The sequence below is a fragment of the Phocoena sinus genome, chromosome 17 (genome assembly GCF_008692025.1).
Source record: "Phocoena sinus isolate mPhoSin1 chromosome 17, mPhoSin1.pri, whole genome shotgun sequence".
Classification (NCBI taxonomy): Eukaryota; Metazoa; Chordata; class Mammalia; order Artiodactyla; family Phocoenidae; genus Phocoena; species Phocoena sinus.
Window position 1 is genome coordinate 33,632,861 of NC_045779.1, and position 25,822 is coordinate 33,658,682.

The 25,822-nt window shown below is 34.3% G+C and overlaps 1 protein-coding gene across 1 annotated transcript; it reads right to left on the reverse strand.

The window, feature by feature from the left end:
• Positions 1-1,610: 1,610 nt before the first annotated feature.
• CALB1 (calbindin 1) lies at positions 1,611-24,239 on the reverse strand. Its single transcript, XM_032610679.1, has 11 exons — positions 23,949-24,239; positions 23,375-23,451; positions 19,459-19,533; positions 11,131-11,214; positions 10,961-11,017; positions 7,694-7,771; positions 5,153-5,208; positions 4,775-4,814; positions 4,592-4,645; positions 3,627-3,698; positions 1,611-3,283 (listed from the first exon to the last, which is right to left on the reverse strand). The coding sequence occupies exons 1-11, from the start codon at positions 24,025-24,027 to the stop codon at positions 3,170-3,172; spliced, it is 786 nt and encodes a 261-aa protein (XP_032466570.1). The 5' UTR covers positions 24,028-24,239; the 3' UTR covers positions 1,611-3,169.
• Between the last annotated feature and the right edge of the window lie 1,583 nt (positions 24,240-25,822).

A 25,822-nucleotide genomic window follows, 5' to 3' on the forward strand; every position in this document is an offset into this window, starting at 1 on the left:
TGTGTAAAAATTTCCATTGTGCCACATCCTCATCAATACTTTTAGCATTCAAAAATCTCTAACTTTAGCCTCTCTGATGAGTGCATGGTAGTATTTCATTTATTTTAAATTGTATTTCTCTTGATTACTAATAAAGTTGATTAGTTTTTATTTTGGATATTTAGATATCCTTTTATTTGTGAAATGCCCATTCAACTTTCTTATATATTTTCTGTTGTGTTGTGTATAAACATTATTTTTAGGAATAATGTTTATATATTTTGGATATGTACCTCTGTCAGTGTTACAAATTGTTGGAGGAGGTCATCGAGAGGACGTGACTGCAGGTCGACCCAAGAGCTGAATCTAGGCTCCTCACTCCCTCCCTCGTTCTGGAATGTAGATTTGAGCTACCGTTCCCACAGCCAGAGCTATTTCAAGGAAGTAGCCTTGAGTGAGTAAGGTGCTGTTGAGACCATCTGGATTGAACTATGACTGAACCCAGTTTAAAGGCTCTAGAAACTTTAAATTCTGGTGGGCGGGTGTAGAGATCTACTCATTTTACACCCAAGCCGAACCTTGTACATAGGTTTCCTTGCTTATTAAACCTGCCACCTACCAATCTGGAGTGGTCTGACTCTTTCTTAGGTCTCTCCTTGTCCTCCATGTACCGGGGCCAGTTTCAGATTTCACCTGGGGAACTCTCAAGGTTGTGACCCAACATAAATATCTTCTCACACTCTGATGTTTGGTTTTTCAAACTACAAACAAATTTACTCTCTTAATAGTATATTTTTGGAAACAAAGTTCTTAATTTTAATAGAGTCCAATTTCTCAATCTGTTTTTTCATAATTGGTTAAGGAATTTTTCCATGCATGAGGTATTAGAGATACTCTCTTGTCTGCACATACTTCCCATTTATGTTTAATAATATACTTGGAATGAATTTTGTGATATGAGGTCGGCATTATATAAGCTATCTTCCATTTGCCCTTTCAGATTCATCTTCCATTCTTCATTCTGTTCTCGGCTCCAGGGGGCTGGCCTGTCACTCATATGTAATTGTGACTGATTTAGCCGAGTTATAAGAATTTCTTTTCCTGGTAGTGCTCGGGAGTTAAAGTCCACCATGATAGGCCAGGTGCTGGATTCGTTGCCATTATTACTATAAGCACTCTAGGAAGTTCCCTCAGATATACTCCTATCAGACTTTTTCTTGTTGCTTTTCTTTCTTTTTCCATGCTATTATTGTAAGAGTACCAAACCTGGTCTAGTTATGGAGTATACTTTATAATGGATAGTTGTTTTCCCACAGATGAAATGTAGGAAAATTCTGTATATTCTTCCTATTGCTCTGGAGAACATCTTTCATACAGAAATATTTGATTATGTCTGTTGGGCAAAGAGCTACAAATATTTGGATTTTTTGAGATTTCTTTGTAAATCTTAATGCCAGAGACACATATTAATTCAATGAGGCATCCAATAATGAACTGAGTCAGGCAGGTTTACATTTATTTAGATTTCCTAGGCTGTATTAATTTCAGTAACCTACACTTCCCCTGAATCGATCATGGGCTAGGTATTCACTGACTTTTTGAGGAAGAAAACAAATATACAAGATTATTAGAGTTATTTTCCTTTTTATTTATTCTTAGTAGTTAAATTCAGCCTAAGGTCAGTGCTTCCATTCACACACTAGAAGCAAAGCCAGTCTACTACTGCCATAATATGAGAAATTTTATTTTTTGGCAATCTCTTTTCTGTTCATTCTTTGGGGAAAGAGAGACCTCACTTTTTTGTTATTTATATGAATTGAGAAAATCAGTGCAGAATTTATAGAATGGGGACATTCAAAGTGACCCAGAACCATTAACTCTTTGGCAGTAACTTTATAAATTTCAAAGAGACACATCTCTCATAGTTCCCTGCTTCACATCAAAAAATGAGAAATCACCAACCGTAACATGTCAACTATAACCAGTATTCTAGCTACAAATATATGAAATTATGACTTGGATGTGGGTCAAAAGAATGTTTTAGAGTCACCCTTGCTACATAAGATAAATGATTGCATTAACATTTCTCCTGAGATGTTCTTTTTAACTCATTTGAAACTATTCGCAGATAGAAATAGAACTATGTTTGAATGCTGATCTCAACATAAAATATAGAATTCACAGAATACACAAAATTATTGATGATATAACATTCAACAATCAGGGTGCTATGAATTTAAATTAAAATTCAATTATGTAGTAAAACTAGAGTTGTTGTAGCTAGAAAAAAAAAAAATTCAGAGACAGCAGTTACCCTTGGTGGAAATGAACAGTTCTACATAAAAAGAAAATCCAGGAAGAATGCAAACTAAACACCAGGATACCTGATATATATAATTTAATCAGATAATACATAGACTGTGACATAAAAACAGCAGTTTACTAGAATAATTATAGTCTGCAACACATGAAAACAGTTTAGAAAATGGGTTAAGGTCATACTCTGACAGTAGACTCGGAAATACAAATGTAGAAGAAGACAGATTTATGCATTGTCTGGTGCTGCCTTTCCTTGTCATCAAATCAACTTGAACCAATAGATTGGTGTGGATTCAAGCAATAGGTGTGTTGTTGGTTAATTGACTAAATCTTGCCAAGTGAGACTGTTAACCACATAGAGCCATAGTTAACTAACTATTGATTGATATTTTGGTATTTTAGATGCAAAAGCACATTTCTTCTAATTGGAAACACAGCTTAGAACTACTTTGTGGGGCAGATTTACAATTGTCTGAAATAAGAATGCTTGGCTTGTTATGTATAATTCTTCTATTCAGTGACAAATGCATTTACATATCAGAGACTAGGATTTTAGAGATTAATCCTGGTGGAATTTTTAGGGAAATCTTGTCCAACTATATTTATGGAAGCAAGAATATGTTAGATTATTTTATTTTAATTGGGTGTATTGACTGGCCTAAGCATAGACATTCTCCTTTTCAAATGTACAAAAAATGTACGTTACAAAGAGTATAGAAACAAACTGAAAAGAGTGTGCCACACATCCTGGATAATTGTCTATATGCAGTTAAATTTACAGATACAAAACAAAATACAGCCTACTCCCTTATAGTGCACAGTTATTTTTTAGATACAATGTACTGCTAGTAAGTGGTCATGGGCATCAACTCTAGTTGTCCCCAGCAGAGAGAATAAGAGCAAGATCCGTTCGGTACAGCTTCCCTCCATCCGATAAAGCCATTATGCTTTTCTTGTACATTGGAATATTATTAATATCCAGATCCTATATAGAACATAGAATGTATTATAATCCAGTTAAACATGGAAGTGAATTAACCACTGTCAAGTGATAAAATGTGAGATGAAACTGCTTGTTACATCAATCCATCAAGAAAAGAGCTGGATTAAATTCTTATACAAATGTGGATAAATCACAAGGTTGTTTTTGAAATCTATTTATCACAGTTAAACACTGATTCAGGCTAGTACCAAATCAGGTTAAGAACTGAAATCTACTTCTGCTCCTCTATAAATTTTTAAAGTAGATTCTCCAAAATGGATGTGAGGTTGCTTCTAGATGGATCCATCAAGTCTGCTTAAGAAGTGTGGCAAGGTAACTAGATTACCTGTTTATTCTTCTCACATAGGTCCTTCAGTAAAGCATCCAGTTCATTTTCATCTATGTATCCATTGCCATCCTAAGGGAGGAGCAATAAAACAGTATATAAGCAAACTCATCCATAATAATGGAGAATGTAGTAAATTGGAAATAATTGAAATCCTCAGAAAATCTTCCTACTACAAACTTGGCAGATATTCTAACCTCTTAGGTCAGACACTCAAATTTTTAACTGTTCCAAAGTTCCAAAATAGATATGAATTCCCTCTCATTCAGCATCTTATATTTGTAAAATGCTTTGAAATTTTCAAAGTGATTTCACATTTAATATTTCTCTTTATGTTAACAATATCACCACCTTCTATTGAAGTAATTAATATTTTCATTAAATTTTTCATTAAATATTTTCATTAAATATTTCAAATTTCAAATATTTTCATATGAGTGAGGACATAGGCTTGGGGAACCTATATTACTGGCTTGATGTCACATCAGGCAGTGGAAAGGCTGTACTAGAGCCTGCAGAGGACTGATTTGGTCCAGGAGTAGAGAAATTAGAAGAAACAAAACATGTTAACTAGTGACATCATACACAACCTTTCCTCACACACATGATCTTACCATACACTTAATGGGAGGATTCTGCTGGATATTTTCATTGGCTTAATCCTCATTCTACCCTGCAAAGTGAGTATTATTATCTCTTGGTTACAAATGAGGAAACTGAGGATCAGAGGAGTTTGGTATCTTATTCATAGCCTCACAGGAGATAAATTGTTGCATGGGATTTGAATCAAATTTGTCTAATTTGGGATATAACATAACTCATTTCCCATGACAAGAATAAATTGGCTGAGTAATTTTAATAGCTCATGTTTCTTTTAATATAACCTTGAGTTTGAGGTCAACCCTTCCTGAGCATTTTCCAAATTTTTCTAAAGAATTAAATTATAGATAAGAAAATTTTTTTACCTGATCATATAACTCAAAAGCTTTATTGAACTCTTTCCCACACATTTTGACTCCCTAAATGATAGAGAAGAGAGCAAAGATTAAAATGCAACTATTATATTCTATCGTGTTTCCCTTGGCAAATATCCCACATTCTAACCTTTTGAGAAAAATATTATTTATGGTAGAGAAAAAGAGAAATACCTGAAATTTAAGAAGAAAATTCTCCTGCACTGGCAGTAACCTTTTGAGAGAAAAACATTATATTAATACATTAGATTTTTGACAAGGATCAGCTTTTTTTTTTTTTTTTTTTTTTTTTTTTTTTTTTTTTTTTTTTTTAATGCGTTACGCGGGCCTCTCACTGCTGTGGCCTCTCCCGTTGCGGAGGACAGGCTCCGGACGCGCAGGCTCAGCGGCCATGGCTCACGGGCCCAGCCGCTCCGCGGCATGTGGGATCCTCCCAGACCGGGGCACGAACCCGTGTCCCCTGCATCGGCAGGCGGACTCTCAACCACTGCGCCACCAGGGAAGCCCAGGATCAGCTTTTTATAATAATATTTGCATAGTTCCTAAACTCACCTGGCCATCTCAGTTAATTCCAGCTTCCCATCATTATTTGAATCAAACAATTTCAGCTGAAAGACAGATGCATTACTGTAGTCATTGAAGAATTATTTATTGCATTAAGGAGAATGAAATTCAAAATAAAGCAGTTTGAGTTATCAATTACCTATATAGACAGCAGAATTCTAGGAACTAGCATCTATTAAACTTTCAGTGCAAAATTTCTATTCTATGACCTGTGTCAATTGCCAAAATTTACCAGAACAATATAGAATAGTCAGAGTAATAGTGATCTTAGGCTAGGCTTCTGGAACATAATCATTTATTTTTCTTGCAAATATGTGTTTATATGTATCAAGATGTGGGAGAGATGGTGTTTGGCAGTACATAGCACATCCTGAAACTTTCCAGATAATAGTATGAAAATTAATATTTAATTTGTTTCTCTCTTTTAGAGCATCAAAAAGTACAATCAGAATAAGCAAATAATATGAATAAATCCTCAGAGAACAAATTTTTGAGTAAGTTTGAATTGTTTTATTTTGCCTTGGGTACTAGGTACTCAATAAAGCTCCTTACCTCCCCATTGCACTTACATACACATCATATACCAAGACACAGCCAGGTATAAACACATTCATACCCATATTTGGGAAGCATTCACATTTTAGAAAGTTGCAACTACTGTTCTAATATTTTATATAGAAGGACTACATATAAAACAAAATATCTAAAATATGTGAGAAAGTGGCATATTATTTTTGTTTTTAAAGAAAGGAGTGTGATCATAAGGGATATAGGTTTGATTAGGTCTTTTTAGGGAAAAAAAGTAGGGCATTCTGTGGTCTGAGATGTTCTAACAATCCTTTGTAGGAGGTAGATTTTTTCAGGATCTGTTACTAATGCAACATTTTATAGTCCATTGACTATAAAAGTTCTAAATTGTCACAGTGTCTGACAAGATACTGGACACCAGATCACACAGTTTAGTGTCCACAGGGAAATATTTCCCTACAAATATATTTAAATTTTAATTAGTTCTTGATTAATCTGCTTCCTGGATTTGAGCTTGTTTATGACATTTAACCAGATAGCCCAGGCCAATTCAACAGGGGGAAAACTCCCATCTGAGTGGTTTTAAAAAGGCTGCTTCAAATTTCTACTTGGAAAGGAGTCTTTAAGTAGACATCCTTTAAGACTGGCGCAAAACAGAAAATTGATAAATGTAGGTTATTGTCCATTTCCCAAAAGTTATTCAGAGTGTAGATCTGCCCATTGTAACACGTGTATGTTAGTGCTGTGGTAAGTGGCAATGTAATGAGGAATTAAAGAGGACACTTCCTTACAGTGAAAACTTTTTTGATTGCTTTGAAACTAAAGATTAGTCCCACTTTATAATAAATATCCCTGTGTAATGAATAGGGCAATAGTAAAGTTCTAGTGGTTTTTTTTTCCCCCACATAAAAGTAGGCTGACAGGCTGAAAGTAAACCTCAGTTACATCAAATATGATCAAACTCTTTATAAAATTATTTCTCAGGAAAAAATTCGAACTCCTTTATTGGTCTAAAATAACATAATTGTTATAATAGGCACTTATGTTTTACAAGTTATTTATATCAATAAGTTAAGAATTCACTGTACATTTATAGTACTTAAAGTGTGTATAAATATATGTACTGATCTGGATAATTTAAAACTGTCTGAATTTCAAGAATTAAACCATTAAAATAATGTTGCCAAAATATTGGGCCATGGCTTAATCAGTTTGGCAAAGGCTTTTTCCTCATAGTCCTAATGCTGTGAATCAAAATGAACAAATTTTACCCACTTGGAAGTTAATTAACTTCATGGGCATTGTATTATTTTATCTGGAATTTTATAAATTTATTCATTCATTCTTCAAACATTAAGTGCTTATGTGTAAAGCAATTTTCTTCACTCTATTATCAATATTCTAAAATAGTTTTTGGTTATACTATTTACCATAGCATCAAGCTCAGGGTGTATTTGGACTTCCTCACCCAAAGCACCAAGACAATATTCCAAAATAACAAGAATCAAAAGAAAGAAGGAGGAAATATCCATTTTTAGTCACTCAATGAATAAGGTAGCCAGAAGTTTTCTTTAAACTCTAACAAAATCAATGATTTCCTAAGACATGATAAAAATGGATTCAGAATCTCTATAATAAATGAGTTTTTGGTGATATAATTTATATATCTATAATGTAACTTACATATATATGTGATATAATTACACTGGCATGTAAGAAAAACAAGTGATATTTTGATAGATGAAAATTACCTACCTCCACAAGAAAGGAAATGCTCATATGCTGAGCCTTAAAGCCAGCCTTACAATACACTTGTAGCATTCAGCCTTACAAGGTATAAGCATCCCTAGGTATTTCACTTTTGAAGTGAAATGATACCTATGTGCATGTGATGCCCACACCATGGCTTGTTTATTTCATCCTGTGTAGACTTGGGAATTAGCCAGAACACAGTAATATTTCATAGGCTCTTGGCTGTAGTCTTTTCAAGATCAGTCTTACCATTAGGTCTGTATACTCAGCTAGTTTTTTATCATCAACAGTCTTGTTTGCTTTTTCCAGCAGGTCCTTTAGAAAGTTCTGTTAAGACAAAAAAGTCAGATAAATTTCATCAGTAACAAACAACCTGCTTTCATTTCAGCCTGCCTTGAAATGGAACACCCCAGGAATACAAAGGAAGTCTCTTTTTGAGGGTAGAACCGGGTAACGGGAGGAGCTTAGAAGGGAGGTACTCTTGGCGTTCCAGCAGTTCTCTTTGACTGAAAACTGATCTGTCACAGTCTGCTATGCTATGCTATGCTTTTATGATTTCAATTAAAGAAGTATCTGGATTGTACACCATGTAGGAATCAGAGTAAAAACTTGTAAAACCAGCCAGCCCAATGGATGCATTTCTACCTAATGCTATTTTCACAAATACTCATGTAACTCTTCTCCAAGAAACAAGAAACACAAGGGACCCCCTTAAACCTTTGTAAGATATGTGAACAATTATCAGTAAAGAAGGTGGAGACCTACCCTTAATTTCAAGTGCATTTTCTGCCCTCACAAGCTGTATTTCCACATCAGTTTATAGCCAATATGAAGTACATTTCACCAGAGGGTTTTTAGGCTTGATGCGGTACAAATCACCTTGGTTAGAATGTTTCAGCTGACTGTTCAAACTAAAACAGTTGGCTACAGATGTTACCTAATCTTTGAAGGATATATGAATCACATCAAAGTAGAGATTAATGTGGGAAGGATGAAAAAAGATGATTATTAATTTGACAGTTGAAGTTTAGGAGTGAATTTAATTTTTTTTTTACCAGAGAAATAAATTAAAGCTTTACAAAAACTTGCCATATAAATGACAGTGTAAGTACTTAATATAAACGTCTTTCATTTTGTCTAGTGCTGTTCATTTGCAACTTCTTTATTTGTTCAGAAAATGAATTAATGCAATTATGGAAAACTGAGCAGATATTATGTTCAAACATTATTGAAGGGTTGGGTTTCTTCAGTTTTTCAGCTATCTCCCTCCCAGATTTTCTAGCTCTGCTGGGCTGATTTAACTTCATTAATTTCAAGGAAGGAGACCTTTTTCTTGGTTTGATAAATTTAATTTCACTTCAAACATTCCACTTCAAATTCAAAGTAAAGCATGGAAAATTCAAAATTATCTGTTGGGGGGTGAATTTTACTTTTGAACCATATGAGGCTTTTGTCAGAGACTAATTGGGTTAAAAATCCTCATCAGAGACTAAAATGGTGGTCACAAAAATAGCCTGGGAGAAACCTCGGGATGCTGAGATTCAAAGTCGTGTCTGAGAGCGAGCAACGTTTTACTCTATTACGGATCTTAAAATTAGCTTTCTTGAAAGATCCATTAAAAAAGAATGCCAACTTATCTTCAAAATTCCCCAGAGAGGAGTACTTCTATTTAGAATCTCTTCTGAGAATAAAATTTAGAATAAAGAAGGCCAGTATTGCAAATGAGCTAAAGTTTCATTATGAACTTGAAATGATTTTTGGAAGAATTTTTTTTGGGTCCAATAGAATAAAAACACAATAGTTTAACTGTCACCTTGTGGGTAACCTTGTGGGTTGCTGAGTTGCAAATTTGTGAAAGACATTGTTTTTGGTGATTTCACATGAAAAATGTTTACATTTCTAAGTGTTTTTTATTTTCTAAGATGTTATTACTATTATTTCCCTTTCTTAAAAATTTTTAAAGAAATTTAAAAATATTATTTTTTTGGCTGTGCCACGAGGCATGTGGGATCTTAGTTCCCCTATCAGGGATTGAACCCGTGCCCCCTGCAGTGGAAGCGTGAAGTCTTAACCACTGGAGGGCCAGGGAAGTCCCTGTAAGTGTTTTTAGTTAAATATGTTTTAGCAATTTTGCAGTGGTACAAATATAGGTAACTCAAACCATGTTAAACTATGACCAGGAAACTGTGTTTGATATTCATGTTTCCCTACATAATAGCAGAAGAGGTAGCTCTTGATGACTGAAGCTTGAAAATGTTTGGCCTTGTGGGAGGAAAAAAAAACATTATTATCATTATCAGATATTCTGTGTCCAAAACCAGGTTCTTTTCTCAGGCAGCTGTGTACTCTTTAAAAAATTATCTAATCTCTCTGAATTTCAGTTTCTCTGTTTGTATAATGGGAATTATAATACCTCCCTTGTAACTTTTCTGTGAGGATTAAATGTTAAAATATATTTTAGGCATCTAGTACTATGCCTACCACATAGTAGGTGCTCAGTAATTATTAATTTGCTTCCCTTTTAGTCACTCTATACCATGAAGATAGAGAAAATAGAGTCTTTCAGACTGAGAAGTATTGAGTTCAATTTAAAGAAATGAGAGAAAGATGCTTCTATATTTCTGAAGGCTAGTAAATTATTGAGTTCATGAATAATATAATTTATACTGTGCCTGTATTTCACAAACTCTTCCATGTGCAACATCTTACTTGATCGTCACAATAAATCTGAAAGGAAGGTATTATTACCCCCACATAAAAGATGAAATAAATCAGGCAGAATGATATAGAGATTTGTCCAGAGGTAAGACTTGATTTCAGACCTCTTTGCCTTTTCCTTCATATCTTCTTCCTCCCCCACCAGCTCTTATATACATCTGTGAGATATGAATTGATAAATTCAGTTTCAAAGTTGCTTTTTCGGAAGTTTGATTATATTAGGACTTTGTTTTTATTGCTGTTACTGAGAGGCAGTAAGCTAGGGGTCTTGGAAACAGACGAGTTTAAAGATCACAGTTCTATGTCTTATTTCTGTGTAGCCTTCGGTACATGACTTAACTTCTCTTAACTTTTTCCTCACTGGGGTAATACTAATCTCAAAGAACTCACGTGAAGATTAAATGTGTGTAAAGCACCTGGCATACAGTAGGTGTCCAATAATTGTTTATCTTGAAAGAGAAATCTATTTATATAGCTGTTTCATTTATAAAATAAAATGCCAAATTTTAATGAAAGTAACCAACTTATTTGGCTTAGTATATCATTATCTATCTATCAGCTACCTCATATAACAATTTGTATGTACCACAGAGAATGCTAATTTTACATTGCTGAACAGAATTTCAAGAAGTACTTGAAGTCTCTTTTTTGATCTTGTTCTTTATTAACAATTGGAAGAGTGAGTGAAAATGCGCCATTGCTCAACATTAGTTTCTTTTGTGGGAGGTTTTTTAAAAAGGTACAAAGTTCATAATTATATTTGACAGGAAAAAAACTTACATGTTTTTACTTGCTTACCTTAAGCTCCTCAGTTTCTATGAAGCCACTGTGATCAGTATCATATTTTCTCCATGTCTGTAAAATATTTTGGATAAGGAAAACCAAATATATTAAAAAAAAAAGGCAGCCATTTTCCTATTTTAAGTAGCTTTCTGAAAACATCATTCAGTGACAGAGCTTTCTTATACCTTCATGAATTCCTCACAGGACTTCAGCTGCTGGCATCGGAAGAGCAGCAGGAAGTTCTCTTCTGTGGGTAATACATGAGCCAACTAGAAAAGATTTTAAAAGTTGTTGTAAGGAGCTTGAAAGCAAGTCTCTCACATTTCCTGCTCTTAGGTTTTCTTAACATAGTTTTATTACCTAGAAAACTAGGAAAGGAAAAACATTATAATCGATTTTCCCTTTCTGATACTTTGCCCCTACAAAGTGCCATTGTGTTTTCCAGTGCTTGGGTGTCCTTGAGTGACTGGTTCTCTGGTCTGGGAGATGAGCACAGCAAGCATGCATAGGGAGCTCAGATAGGGATTATTTGACCAATTCTCATCTGCTAGACATAGAAGCAGACTCATCCTGGTGGCTTGACCCCTTCATCTTTTCTGTGCCACAGATCTGGTCTTGTTCCTCTCAGGGAACACAGAATGGCACACATGGGGACATACATTTCATGTAGAATAAAAGAAACTATGAGAAATATGAATGCAGTGGAAAGGATAGAAGGAAAAAATGCATTCCCAAGTCTGAGGAGAAAGCTTATTAAGAGATGCAAAGGAAGGGAAATTCAAGACAATTGTAAGACAGTGGAAAGAGAGATGGAAAAGACAATTCACAATGAACAGTGGAAATTGACCAGTAATAGGGAATATCAGTTCTCAAATTTTTGGTTTCTGCTAAAAGAACGTCTGCTGCTTGAGTCCAGGTCTTGAATTCTATTCGATGATCTCCATTTAGTGACCCTATGACATTTCTCCTTAGATCTCATTTTGTAACTTCAATGCTCATTTTTTTTTTTTTTTTTTTTTTTTAGGAACAAAGGACTCCAGATCCCATTTTAAGATGAATATAATCTATCTATTGTGTGCAGGGAGGAAGGGAGCTGGATTGATGGCCTCACTGAAGGTATGGGTTCTATTCCTGGCTCAGCTGCTAATTAGCTGTGGTCCCCAGCAACTCCCTCAGCCATTTCTGGAACTTAGCACCCTCGTCACTAAAATAAGGAGTTGAAATAGAAACCAGTGTCTCTTAAACGTATTGGGTTCAAAATGACTTTGAGAATCTGTTAGAATCACTACATTTTCACCGTTAAAGAATGAACCTACGACACTTTATTTCATCTAATTTCCAGAAGCTGATGAATCCCTTGAAGTACGGGCATGAACACTCATCTCTGGATTTTAGACCAAGAATCTGCAGTGTAGATTAACCTTAAGTTCAGCATAAATGCCGAAAGTTCTACCAAATTATAGGAAAGACTCTCACACTTCAAAAAAATGTTGTCCTTTTAGGTCCATTAAAAAATATAAAATTTAATATAAAATGTATCATTCTACCTTATAGGCAAGTATCTCAGCTTCTTTATGCCTGTATAATATGTCCTTTAACTTATCTTGTTTTTAGATCTTTGAAATAATATCTCAATTTAGAATCATTCAGTTTATAGGCACTAATAATGGGATGAACCTAAGAGACAGGGCCAGACATCTTATTAGGATGTTTAGCATGACTCAGAAAACATTTTCTTATTTATTTTGAAACAAAGGTCACTAGTTTGATTGTGCATTAATGCAAGCATTTATTTAGGAAACAGGAAATAGCCAATGCCAACTCTCTATTTATTGGTATGTAACTTGTCAGATACCACTTTGTAAGTTTTTGGTGGACCTCCCCATAGACTATCCATTTCAGGAGGGCAAAGTCTCTTCTTTGTCTGCATCCTCTGAATACTCAGTGTGGTGCTCAATGTTAGGTGCCTGACATAAATGTTTGGAATTGGTTGATAATTTTACTTCATTAAAAATACCTACTTAATATGATTTGTAGTGAGCATTTTTTTCCATCTTCATTGCAATTTTCTATATTGCTTGGATTTTCCTAATTATTGTGTGTTGTTTTGAACAAAAATAATAATTTTTCTTAAAAAATTCTATTTACCAAAATCCACCAAATATATAAAAACAGAAAAAATAAAAGAATGAGCTAGTAAGCAATGACCACATGTAAAATTAGGGAAATTTTAACCATCTTTGTTTCAAAAATTAAACTTCATATAACTTTCATAAAGCTCAGAGGTCTCTAGAATGTCAAATATAGAGATGGTAAAATTGTTCTTCATGTAGTATAAATATATATCTCTTTGCCAATGCCATTTTGGTTCTAGTTGGTTTAACTATAAGAAAATACATATTATATCTACATGCAAAATAGTCAATCTTTTAACTGAATTGAACTGTTAATGTTAAACTGAATACAGTGCTGTCCTATTTTACAGACATTAGAAATGAGTTTTAAACACATAAAACATTGTAATAAGACAACTAGTCACTAAGAAAGAAGCAGTGAATATGTGTGGAGAGGATGTGGCTATTAGTGAACATTAAGAAATCATCTTTTGTGTGTTTTTTGTTTTGTTTTTGCTTTTTGGTGGGGTTTTTTTTGGCCACACCATGTGGTTTGTGGGATCTTAGTTCCCAGACCAGGGATTGAATCTGGGTCCTTGTCAGTGAAAGTGCCTAATCCTAACCACTGGATGGCTAGGGAATTCCCCAAATCATCTTTTTCAAGATGTGTTTCACAATGCATATGAATTAATATTCAAGTTTCAGAGCTGGTGCAGTAACTTTCCAGCTGTTGACTCTAAGACCATATTGACAAAGTACCTGAGGTCTTTTATAGAAGCTGTTAAGTAGGGCTGCTTTTGTCTCTGTTTTGCTAAGTCACTGTTGTCCATAGTAGTATCCAGTACTACCTGTTCCAAGATTATTGGTGATTTCTTAGTTCTTGGGCTACCTACCTGCTTTTTTATAAACTCTCAAAACTTTATTATGGGTTGGAGAAAAGAGTGGAGAAAAGCAAGGGAATAAGTGGCAGGCAGATAACTGTGGCTGCCACAGGAGAATCTCTCAAAGCTTCATTTATGAAGCTTGTCGCTTGTTGCTTGTCACTGAGAGTGGGGAAGCAAAATTTCTACTTGCCTGTCTTCCCTATCACTCTATATACATTTTGAGGAAAGGGTCTGTGTCTTAATTACTGTTTCTTTGCCTGGCACCTGCAAAAATTTCAGTAAATATTTTACTCAACCAATGAATGAAGGCAATTGCCTAGGGTCAGCATAGGCTTCCAATAAATGGAAATAAAGCTCCTTTGGAGATAATTCAAATAACTTATTACTGAGTTGTGGATAGGGGTTGGGGTGGTCACTGTGATATGACATCCAGAGCTCTCTTTAGGTGCTAGGAGTGTTGCTATGGTCTCAACTGCCAGGTCTCTTTGGGAGATTACCTGGGCTGAAGAGAGCTATGTTCCCCAAGGAAGCTGAATTCTATGACTGATACATATGGGGATATAAAACCTAGCCCTCTCATGAAAACTTGGGACATCTCTGAAGGGTCATCCCAGTTCAGAGTTCACTGTACGGTCAACTGAAGTTGAGACTATATCACAGCCCAAAGTCTCCCTCTGCCCAGCCCTGTTCTTTTCATTTACCTTCCACAGGTATTAATCCCAAGAGCACTTCCTAATAAACTTCCACATTGCTTTTCTTCAACTCAGATATGCTCCCCAAGGAACTCAACCTGCCCCATGACAGGGATCTTTACCATCTGTCTTCTATTCCTAGGCATAAAATCGAGCCCTTGCCTGTGTTTTGGAGTAGGTTGAAATCCCTTGCTATGGCTCATGTGGCTATGATTCAGAACCTCCTAGGCACTGTGCTGGATGCTGGAGATTCGTAGTCACCGATAGTAAGAACTTTACAGGAAGGCAGATAAGTTCAAAAAAAGTTTTTTTCAGACAGTTTCAAAGCAACATGCTAGGTGCTGGGAGAGTACACATGAAGTAACTTTACTAGAAATATAAGTGACTGAGCTATATCTTTTAAAGCATACATGAGGCATAACTTTTGAAGACAATCTTGGTGCATGTTAGCTTCCTTCAACACATATTAGTAAAACATTCACTTTTTTGGTTTGGGAACCAAAGAAATATTTTTCTAGCCAATGAGAAGTGAGTCCAGGAAACCTGGAAATTTGAAAGGCAAATAATCTTTTTGTACAAATTAAAGACTGGTGGAATTTAATAATTTGAATTTGACAAGTTATAAAAATGGGAAAAAGATTGACATTCAGAAAAATGGTATAGATTTTCCAATGAAATATTTTTTATTTTTAATAATAATAGCAAATACATTTATTGAGTTTTTACAGTGTGCCAGAGTTTATCTATTTGTTTGACATGTATTATCACATTTGATGTTGATACTCATATGTCACCCCTGTTCACAGCCAAGGAAACAGAGACTCAGAGAAGATAAACGGCCTGCTATCACATAGCTTATAGTTGCAGCCACATTTGAAATCAGACAGTCTAACTTTTTTGATTTTGAGACCTTGTCCTTTTACCATCACCCTCCATTAAAATCATCAGTCAAAAAGTTTTCTTAATAAACTGTTTTTAAAAATCTATCCAGAATGAACTTTTAAATCAGACTTTATTGTCAGTCATTTCCCCAAATTCTGAGGTAGAAAAGTAGTCTGCTATAAAAAAATTACATTTACTATGGTTAAACTCATGTGCTCAAATCCCACTATGGCTGAAAAGAAGGAAAGTCTAGAAAAGTGTCTGCTTCCCTGGGAGGGTTATTATAGTTTTAGGATTAAAATAGCTTGTAGATCTATTTTTCCAGTGGATGCACTGACCTGGACAAAGAGACACAATAGACTGGAGAGGTTGGTAGTTTCCCACATAGTTCCCAAGGGATCAGTTGAAAAGTTTGCAGATTTGGCATCCCGCTAAAGGAAATATCTATACTTAATGGGAGCACCAGAGAAGAAATTTCTATTATCTGTTAAATCATTCAGTCTCTCTCTTTAACTATTTTAATCAGTCTTCTCTGCAATAGAGCTATTAGTCTGAATAAATTTAGAACATTTTGACTGTCACGGTATTTGTTAAATTATCTCAGAATTTCAGTGCTCCTGTTTTGAGTTTGTATCAGCAATCTCTTTATTACCGAACTGTATTTGTGTGAATTTTAAAATCTCTTTGGAGACATAAAATTGAAAAGTTCCCAAGAAAGCATATCTGTACATTACCCTTCTTTTTACGTATTTTTACATATCTAGGTAGCAAAAGCATGTTGTTGGAAAGTATCAGTCAACTTCATTAGAACAGAAGTTTGAAAATTAACCACTGTATTTTCTAATCTTTTGAACGACACATTTCAATTACAGCCAAGTCAATTTGGCCTGTTTCCACCAGGAAAGTAGACTGCCACTTAAATACCATTTGGTTTACTTTGATTAGATTTTGATGAGCCCATGTGTACACCTGCTAAGTGGGCAAAACAAGCAAATCTAACCCCTTTTTCCTTTGAACACCGAAGTGATGGTGTACTTGATGTGAGTTGATGGGAGTAAGTAGACTATTATATATTTTGGAAAACCTGGGTTTTTACATTCCTTCATAGCTGGCTGAGATTTGTGTATTTGTATTTCTTGTTATATATAGTATTTCTTAGCAAGTGATATATAAGTTGGAAAACAGAAAGGATGAAGTTTATTTAATACAACTTTCTGGTGACACTAGAGAGCACATTACAAATTCAGGCATTCCTCACTCTCCCTTTCTCCATTTTGTACATGTAATCTGTAGCTTTCAATTCCTTTTTTACAATGATTTTTTCAGAACCTCTCCTTTTTCTTGTCCCTCCTGCTTAACCAGGCTAAGTACACAATCAACATGCATATGAACTACAGCAGCAATCTCTTCCCTGTTCTCCCATTCTCTCATTCTCACTTCTCCAAGTACTCACTCTCCCCACTTCCTTCTATGTCTTGGCTGATAACTCAGATTAATGAAAAGAATTCTGGAATCAGAGTCAGACATAGGCCTGTATAAATGTTCTGTCACTCCCTGCCAGTGGGATCTTGGACACATCATTCAACCTTTCTGGGCTTCAGTTTCTTTATCCTTAAAATGAGAAATCTTGGCTAGTTTTTCCCACAGGTCCCATATGACAAAAAGTTCCCTGTCCTGGAATACTTAAACTTTCTAATTAATTCTTATGTGTCTCACTTCTCTCCCTTTAATCTCTTGCTGCTTCCACTGATCTGAAAGTTCTTCCTAAATTATGTTTCAAGCGGTTTGGTCAAATAACTTCTCTATACTTTGTACATCCCTGTTCAACCAGACTAAATTTAAGCCTTGCCATAAGTAATCAATGAACTGAAGCTTGAAAATATTTTCTTTTAATGCAGAAAATGTATGGATTATTAATTTTAGAAAAAGGCTGAGTAATTTAAAGGAAAATGGCTGAAATTCTATTGAAGTCACAGGTTTCCTCAACTATAAATTAGATGCTCATTTTATATTTGTATTTATTTTATTTTGTTATAATGAGGATCAAGTGAGATCACATATTTGAAAACACTCTATAAATTGTGTAATGTATACAAATAAATGAAAATTCTTTTTCTTACTGTTATTGCTATAACAAGTTCCTCAAGTCTTCATTTCAGTCTTCATTAACTTCTTCATCCACTTCTGTTACCTATTTCTCTCTATCTTTCCTCATACAGAAATCTTTTCTTTCCTATAACAGTTTCTTTTCTCAAACTTCTGGGGAAATTTCTTGCATCAAACCTCTAGGAAAATGTATCTGCTAGTGACTCCTAGTCTCCCATCCAAATTAGACCTCAAATAATGCTTCATAAATGATTATACCATATCATACACAGTAAAATATAGATTCAAAACAGATTCATCCTTCTTAGCCTTTTAAAAATGTAGAATCCATGTGAATCAGATCCATGCTTTTTGTGCTACTGTTACAACCCCAGTATCATTGAAGAAATTAAAATAAATAGCTGAGCCCACTGGAGTTCTTAAAGGTGAAATACTTTAAATACAAGATGACAGTCTTTCCTCTGCTAGAATTATAAAGTATGCCAAACTCTGAAATAGCCACATCTATAATTTCACTGATTTTATAATTTCCACTAGTTTTGAATAATTAGATTTATGTCATCTCATTTATGTTCATTTCAAAGTTATTTTCTTATCCTTGATGATTCATATCTTGATTAGTTGGCCTCTATGTCAGTCTATAAGTCCCATTACTATTAATTTATCTATTTATATAGTAATGAGTTACACATGGGCAAAGGGGAAAGTGTATACTCCAGGGAAATATTTTAATTACAAAGATAATAATAGTATGTTCTTCCTTAACTCTATTTGTGGTAGCTGTTTAAAAATAAGTGTATTTCACATTGACATCACAGGTGTCCTATAAGATCAATTATTTGAAAACCAGGTTAGTTCTCTGAATCAAAGGTAAATTATGACTAAATGTTGTTGACAGCCAGAATACTTCACAATCTAATACATTAAGAACATTATATAAATAACATAATTATGCCTGTATTTGGTATATTTTAAAATATGACCTTATTAATTTTTCTGGACAAAGTTGTTCACTCAACTTCTCTAATGGGTTGCAGAGTTAAAGAAAGTAGCTGAGACACTAGATTTTATAAAAGTAGAAGTAAGGGAAGCAACAACTGTTTCACAAATCCGAGAATGCTGAAGAATTAATATATAGTCAAAGTTTTGCCTCCTTGATTCATAGACAAAAAAAAAGTTGTCCTTAATGGGAAAAGTCATTGTCAAAAGATAAGATTTGACACTGAGAGTTTTAACTCTTAAAGACTCAAAAGAAATCTGTACCTATAACACATCATAAAATATTCACTGACTTTAGCTAAGTTCTTATGTTTTTATAAGGCCAACTGCTAATCTAAAATGGAATTTCAGAAACCAACATGCAGCTTTTTGCCATGATACCATTTAGGGACTGCAAATACTTTATTTTACATTCTAACAGAAAAGTCTACACTGTTAAACAATAAGAACTACCAACGAACCATGTACTTGGTTGGTGTTTTATTGAACTGAATCTGGGTAATGTAATGGGATGGGTACTCATCCAGAAGTTAGGGACTTGAGCCTCTAACTGCACCAGTGCCAGCAAACAGTTAACATAGTCAAAGGCAAATCATTTCACTTCTCCAGGTCTTAGTTTCATAATGTATTAAATTTCAGCTTTGGATTATGCAAATTCTTAGGTTTCTTTAATTTCTGAGCAGTTTTTGATTTTATATTTCTGAACAAAAGATAATATGTTACTTAAGTAAAATAAACCTCTTGGAACAGGTCTTGCCATATCATGTTTGAGTTGAATACAACTCCAAAAATCTCATTTATTAAAACTATATGAGAACAATGCATAAGTTCCTTACCTCTACAATTCCTATTTTTCCATCATCTTTTTGCCCGTACTGATCCACAAAAGTTTTCATCTCAGGTGATAACTCCTAAAATTATAAAAAAGCAGGTAAGAAGTTTTTTTTTTTTTTAAAAATACCCAAACAGTATGCTTGTGATGGTGTAATAACTTGTTGTAAAGAAAAACTGGAATTAGAACCATTCAGAATTATGCATACTGATTAACTATTTTCATGAAAATTAAGATACAAGTGATATACAGTTTTTACTGGTTTCAAATGACATTATTATTTCTGATTCAATCACTATGATTTATCTTCTATTATTAGTTTTCAGAATATGTTATCCTTTGAGAATGTAGTCAGAATCACTCAGTTCATAACATTTAGTGAATTTAAATATAATGATCACTGTGAAAGTACTTTAACATTGCTTGCTTCAGGAAAGTTTATTTTATATTGCTGCACTAATTGCCCTATAACATTTTATTTATTATAACATGTTTTATCCATGGAAGTTAAAAATATGTGTTTTCAGACAAGCAAATAATGTGAATGTTCAAGAGCAGCTCATTTGTAAGCAAAGAATGTTTCCAGCATGGAAGTAGTTGGAAACATTCTTTGCTTACAAATTAAAAATCAGAAAAATATGTGTCAGATTAAAAAAAATAACTTGACCAATTTGCACTTTCATTAGAGACAGACAATACTGATGACCTTATTTTGGTCACTGACTGTATATGCTTAAGATCTTTGACTCCAAGGGTAATTTAGGGAGCAGTTTTCCAGTGTTTCCTTGTTTCCATTTTTTTTTTCCAAGATGATGTTCTCTCTCCCATTTAGTTATGTACATAAGACGTGTTTAAGAGTGACAAAGTGAATGCTTTCATCTCATTTGACTTATTTTTTTCAATGTATTCTATTGCTTACATAATCTCTTCACATATTGCCAGATTAGAGAGCTCTGAACTGTAAACTAGTAACCTGAACATAGAACTAGTATTCAGGAAGTTGGGTTTATACCCTTGGGTCTTCAACATAGCCCATTTAAAATAGCCCTCTTGCATTAACTGAAGCCTATGTAAAATAGGTCAGCCTTTATGAGTGTCCTATTCTGTGTCCTTGGAAAAGTAAATTAAGGTCTCAGTTTTTATCATAACTAACAAGATAGTGATATTATCTATCACACACATTTGCTCTAGGGATATAATTTGATGGCTATATTGAGGCTGAATATTATTATTGCTAGTGTTACAAAATCCTGCTTTGGTTAAAAGTAAATATCTTTAGTAGAACTGAGGTAACAAATAGTAATTAAGCAATTTAATATAGACTTAAAAATCTCTTCCAATATGGATTAATTTCAACTTGTATTTATTAAAATTTATTTATTTTATCACAGCAACAATTGTAAGAAAGTGAAAGTGGCAATAGTGTGACTATCAGTTATGTTCTTTACACATACCTTAAAGTAACAAAAAAGTGTAAAGTAAACTTAAAACAGTGTATACCTCTAGTGCAAATTTATGTTTTAAACAGTGTAAAACATAATGATAATAATAATAACAAATTAAAGCTTTATAAAAAAGAAATGCAAACTTAAAAACTATGTTTAGTGAAAAATGGTAGCTCTGAAAGTAGACTGGGTTGTTATATTTCATTAATGTTATATTCATATAGTTAATATTATTGAAATTTTTGAAATTTCACATTATTAATATGATAAGCCAGACAATGTTTCCATTAATACAGTAAAATCTGTTATCCTATTGCTAGAAATGCAAAGAAACTGGGTTTATAAGGTCAACCTTTAAGTTCTAAAAAAAAGAGAAGAAAAAATATAAAAGTAGATTTAGTACAATGGGGTCAGTAGTGAAATATTTGTCTACTACCTGAATCTCTCAATCCATACTTGATTTAGATTTTAACTATTCAAAGCCTATATTACATAATTCACAAAATATTCAATAATCAAGGTATTAAGCAACTTGATATAATCCTGTACCTGTGCTCAAATTTGGTATAATAATCTAATAATTACAGCTTCCAGTATTCTAAAATTGGAACCTTGGCAGTAGAAAAAAATAATTAAGATCTAAAATCTTTAAAACTCTAACATGAAGTCACTGTTTGCAAAAAGTATAAATATTAAAATGGGAAGAGGAAAAGAAGTATCTGAAAACATGTATAGAGTTTCTAAATATCTGAATTTCTAAATGAAAATAAATATTAAAATTACTTCCAGAACAATTAAAATATAATCATTTAGCTGCTGGAAGCATCTTTCAAGGTTTTAATGAAAAATTTTATGTCAGGTAAGATTTTCCAACCAGATTTTTAAATATTTATATTTTTAAATGTGGAAGAAAATGTTTTATTAGTCAAAGATACATAGAGCTATAATGGTAGTATTGCATGAATTTATTTACATGGTAATGTATAAGGTGGGGGAAGGGAATGGAGAAAGTACATAAAACATTTTCAATTTTATTTGATCTCATCCTATTATACTTTCAAATTTATGTAATATTAAATCTGGGTAAAACAATTCCCAGAGTGTTATCTGGTTTTAAATCAATTTGATTTAAATCATTGGATTTTAGCAATTGATAGTTTTTTAATGCTTCATAATATATTTTAGTGTTCTCTGGGATTCTTTTGAATATGTTGTACAGAGATGTGTATCACACAATTTTCAATTTAGATAGAACAAAAAGGGAATTATTAGTAAATTGTATGTACAGATATATATAATATATGTGTACTATTATATATATAACTCAATTCTAGACGTGGTGATCTGCTAAAGGATTCACACACAACTATATTTTCCTCTAAAGATATATATATATATGTATAGTCTATAATGTAAAATCTCTAACGATAGTCAAAAAGATGAAAGCTTGGTAACATCTCTCTAGCCCAAATCCAGCATTGCCTTCTGAAATGCAGTCTTACATAAACCGCAATAGATTAGTAAGATTCTTAACCTATTTCCCTCTATGTAATCATCTCATCTATGTTTTAAAGCTGGGCATATTTTATTTTTATGCTGACAGTATCTCTTCTTAACAGGTTAATTTATGCCTAAAGGAAGTCATTCATAATTAGTAAAAATTGTCATTTGTTTAATTAACTAATGGCTTAAATTACAAATATAGCTTATTTTCAAAACACCACTAATTGCTTCTCATTAGAGTATCACTTTGCTTGTTTAAAATATGTGAAGGTCTTAAAATTACTTTTTACATCTCTAACTTTTGGTTTTCTCCTTCTCAACAGAAATGAATCCCCTTTTTGCTAAATTCCTTGCTCATTGCTATGTTGCAAAGTTGTACAACTTTCTCCCAGAGAGGAAGGTCAAGACAAGACATTTTCTCATCACTCCAACCACATCAACGTTACAAGAATAATAATTGGCAATAGAATAAGAGATCCATAATCTGCAGATTTGTTTCCTGACCACCAAGGGGAAGAAATGTATTTCTACACCCTTACAGGCTGTTAAAGAGAAGTTAAAAATTACCTAACTGAACTCAATCGAAGAGGTGGTGATCTGCTAAAAGATCTCACCCACACTTTCCTTTTAAGAACTATTAAAGAAAGTACAAGTATAGAATTTATATTTTAAAAGCTCTGATTTCATATTGTAAGGTTTTTTCCCTTTAAGGAATCTCTCTCTCTCTCTCTCTCTCTCTCTCCCTCTCTCTCTCCTTTCTCTCCTTTCTCTCCCCCTCTCCCCCTTCCCCTTCCCCCTCTCCCTCTCCCTCTCCCTACACAATTTGGAAAGGCGCCCTTTCTCCCCTTCTCAGTAAATAAATGTTTACATTCCTGGAAACCGTTTGATTTCGCTGGCTCTTTATGAGAATGCTAGAATATCTATTTATTTAAGGGCGAAGGTCCTTTTACTCCTTTGCAAACTTCAACCTACCAATCCAGCCTTCTTCCGCGCTTGCTGGAGCTCCTGAATCAAGTTCTGAAGCTCTTTTCCTTCCAGGTAACCACTTCCTGTAAAGACAAAGAGGCACCCAGGTGTCAGACATCTCATTCTGAGTTTCTTCCCCATTCAATTTCCACAACAGCTATCTTTCTGGCCACCGGAGAGGTTCTCTCTTGCCTCGATATTCATTAACCCGCAAAGGATACAGGCGCAGCAGTGCTCCCCTCCCGGCGTGTCAACATTTAGACCCACTAAGGGCAAAGGAGGTTGGTTGGGATGCTGAATGTAGCCGTAGAAACTTTGGGGGGCAGGGTCCCTAAATCCCCCCCCTCCTTTTTATGAGTACCATTCTTGGAGAATAAAAGTTTACGGTTTTGGGATAACATAGAAACAATACATAAACTTTAAAGTTAATGGTTGGCCGCCAAATGGAGAGATAAGATTAGGGAGGTGCGGGAAGAAGTAAAGAAAAGAAATGAGGGATAATCAGATCAGGAGCCTCAAGGAAGGGGAAAGGGAGGGAAAGGGCATGGACAAGGTTCTTCAAAAGAGAGAAGATAATCACCGTCAGCGTCGAAATGAAGCCAGATCTCGAAAAACTGTGAGGCTGTGATCACGGATGATTGCAGGTGGGATTCTGCCATTGTATAGCGGAGTGTGTGTCTGCGTGGAATATGCGTGTGTGAGTATGTCAGGGCGAAAGTGGGGTGAGAACCTCAGTGTGTGTGTGTGTGTGTGTGTGTGTGTGTGTGTGTAAAGAAGAAATCCTGGGCTGCTGGAGGAAGAAGAGCAGAGCGCAGGCGCTGCCAGGCGCTGTCCTCGGTGCTGTTAAGCTCCGGCGTTCCTTCGGAGTTCTCTCTCCACAGCCGGCACCCAGTTCTCAGTATTTATCTTGACAGTCGAGCCGGGCCACGCCTCCTCTTGCCTCCCATTCCTCAATCCCGCCTCTTGCTCGCACCAGCCTTCTTCCCCTCCCTTCCAGTTTTCTCCTCTCCTCCCAGGAAAGCTAGTTGGAGCAGTAGTTTTGAAGTGTAGAAAGCAGCGGGTGGTGGGAAATCCTTAGCTCAGAGACTGGATGCTGAAAACAGACAAATTTCCCTCCACATTCTTATGTCCAAAAGGTATCTTACTCCTGAATACTATACTATAGTAAAACAACGTACATGAAGAGGTTTTGATTTTCAGATGGAAGAGGAAAGCTAATGATGGGTAGAACCACATAAATGATACTTATATTGTGTGTGTGTATGTGCATGATTTCTCCAAGATGTTTTAGTATTTGTTTGAACAAAGTCAGGCGAAAGTTTGGCAAATATTAGATTAATTTAATTAATGTATACAAGGAATATATTGATATCAATAACTACTCTATTTTGTGCTGTGAGGACCATCACATGAATGTTTCTTAAGATGGTTTATATAAACAAGCCTTGCCAACATGAGAAAGCAGGATTATGGTTTTTTTTTTCAACCTGAAGTAGAATTGTAATTGGAAAGTGACAGAATTAAACTATAAAATCATAAAATGTTAGAAGAAGGAAGTAATCTTTGGGGATATTATGGTTTATCTCCTTTGAGTTTAGAAAGAGTGAGCAAACTAAAAAAAGAGAAACCAAGGATCTGGTCCAAGTTCACACCTAGGTGAGTTAATGACTCAGCCAAGGCCCTGTTCAGTGGCTGGAACACACATATCTTTTCTTTTTGCTATGCCAAGCAAGTCCTATTAAAGAATTTTTCAGAAACTGGAAGTTACCATCAGAGTTGGGGGGAAAAAAAAACCTAACTGAACACTTTATGTATTTTAATACAATAAATAATATATTTAGATAATTTATTTACTTAAATACTTCTAAAATATTTGGTTTTGAATATTTTGAAACCTCAAGGTCCACTGAAGATGTATCTTAAGTGTCTGATTAGAATGGTACAAAAGCAAAATTAAGGAACAAGAGAAAATTCAAATACAGCCAATATAGATTTAAAGTGAATTCACCAAGCTCTACTTTTTAACCTGTGTAATTGAGAATGAGAACCCTCAATTTTATGTTTCTGAGACTGTAAGTCTACCTAGTAGTGGATCTGTGGCCTATTTCAATAATCTTCTCAATGGAGTTCTCACTTCCATAGTACTTTGCTGTACACAAATTATTTTCACTTTTGTTACCTTATATGATTCTCACATTTAGTTTCTGAGGCTGTTGTGCAGCCTCAGAAAAATACTACTACTAATATTTTACACAAAACGTAAATAACTGTATTCTTGGACTAAATAGGCATTCATTAAATATTCATTTGTTTATACTTTTATTTATCCAATAAACATTTATTAGTACTTATTATGTCAAGCACTCTGCTAGACACTGGAAAATAATGAAATAAAAAACATGGTGCCTGCCTTATTGAAGTTTAGATTTATGGGGATATAGTCACATGCATACA

What these genes read in the sequence shown, in the direction of transcription:
- CALB1 (XM_032610679.1), bottom strand. Translation starts at nt 24,027, where the DNA reads ATGGCAGAATCCCACCTGCAATCATCCGTGATCACAGCCTCACAGTTT. An exon ending in CGCGGAAGAAGGCTGGATTG is followed by an intron (nt 19,534 to 23,374) that starts GTAGGTTGAAGT and finishes TTATAATTTTAG; the next exon opens with GAGTTATCACCTGAGATGAA. An exon ending in CTTTTGAGTTATATGATCAG is followed by an intron (nt 3,699 to 4,591) that starts GTAAAAAAATTT and finishes CTCCTCCCTTAG; the next exon opens with GATGGCAATGGATACATAGA.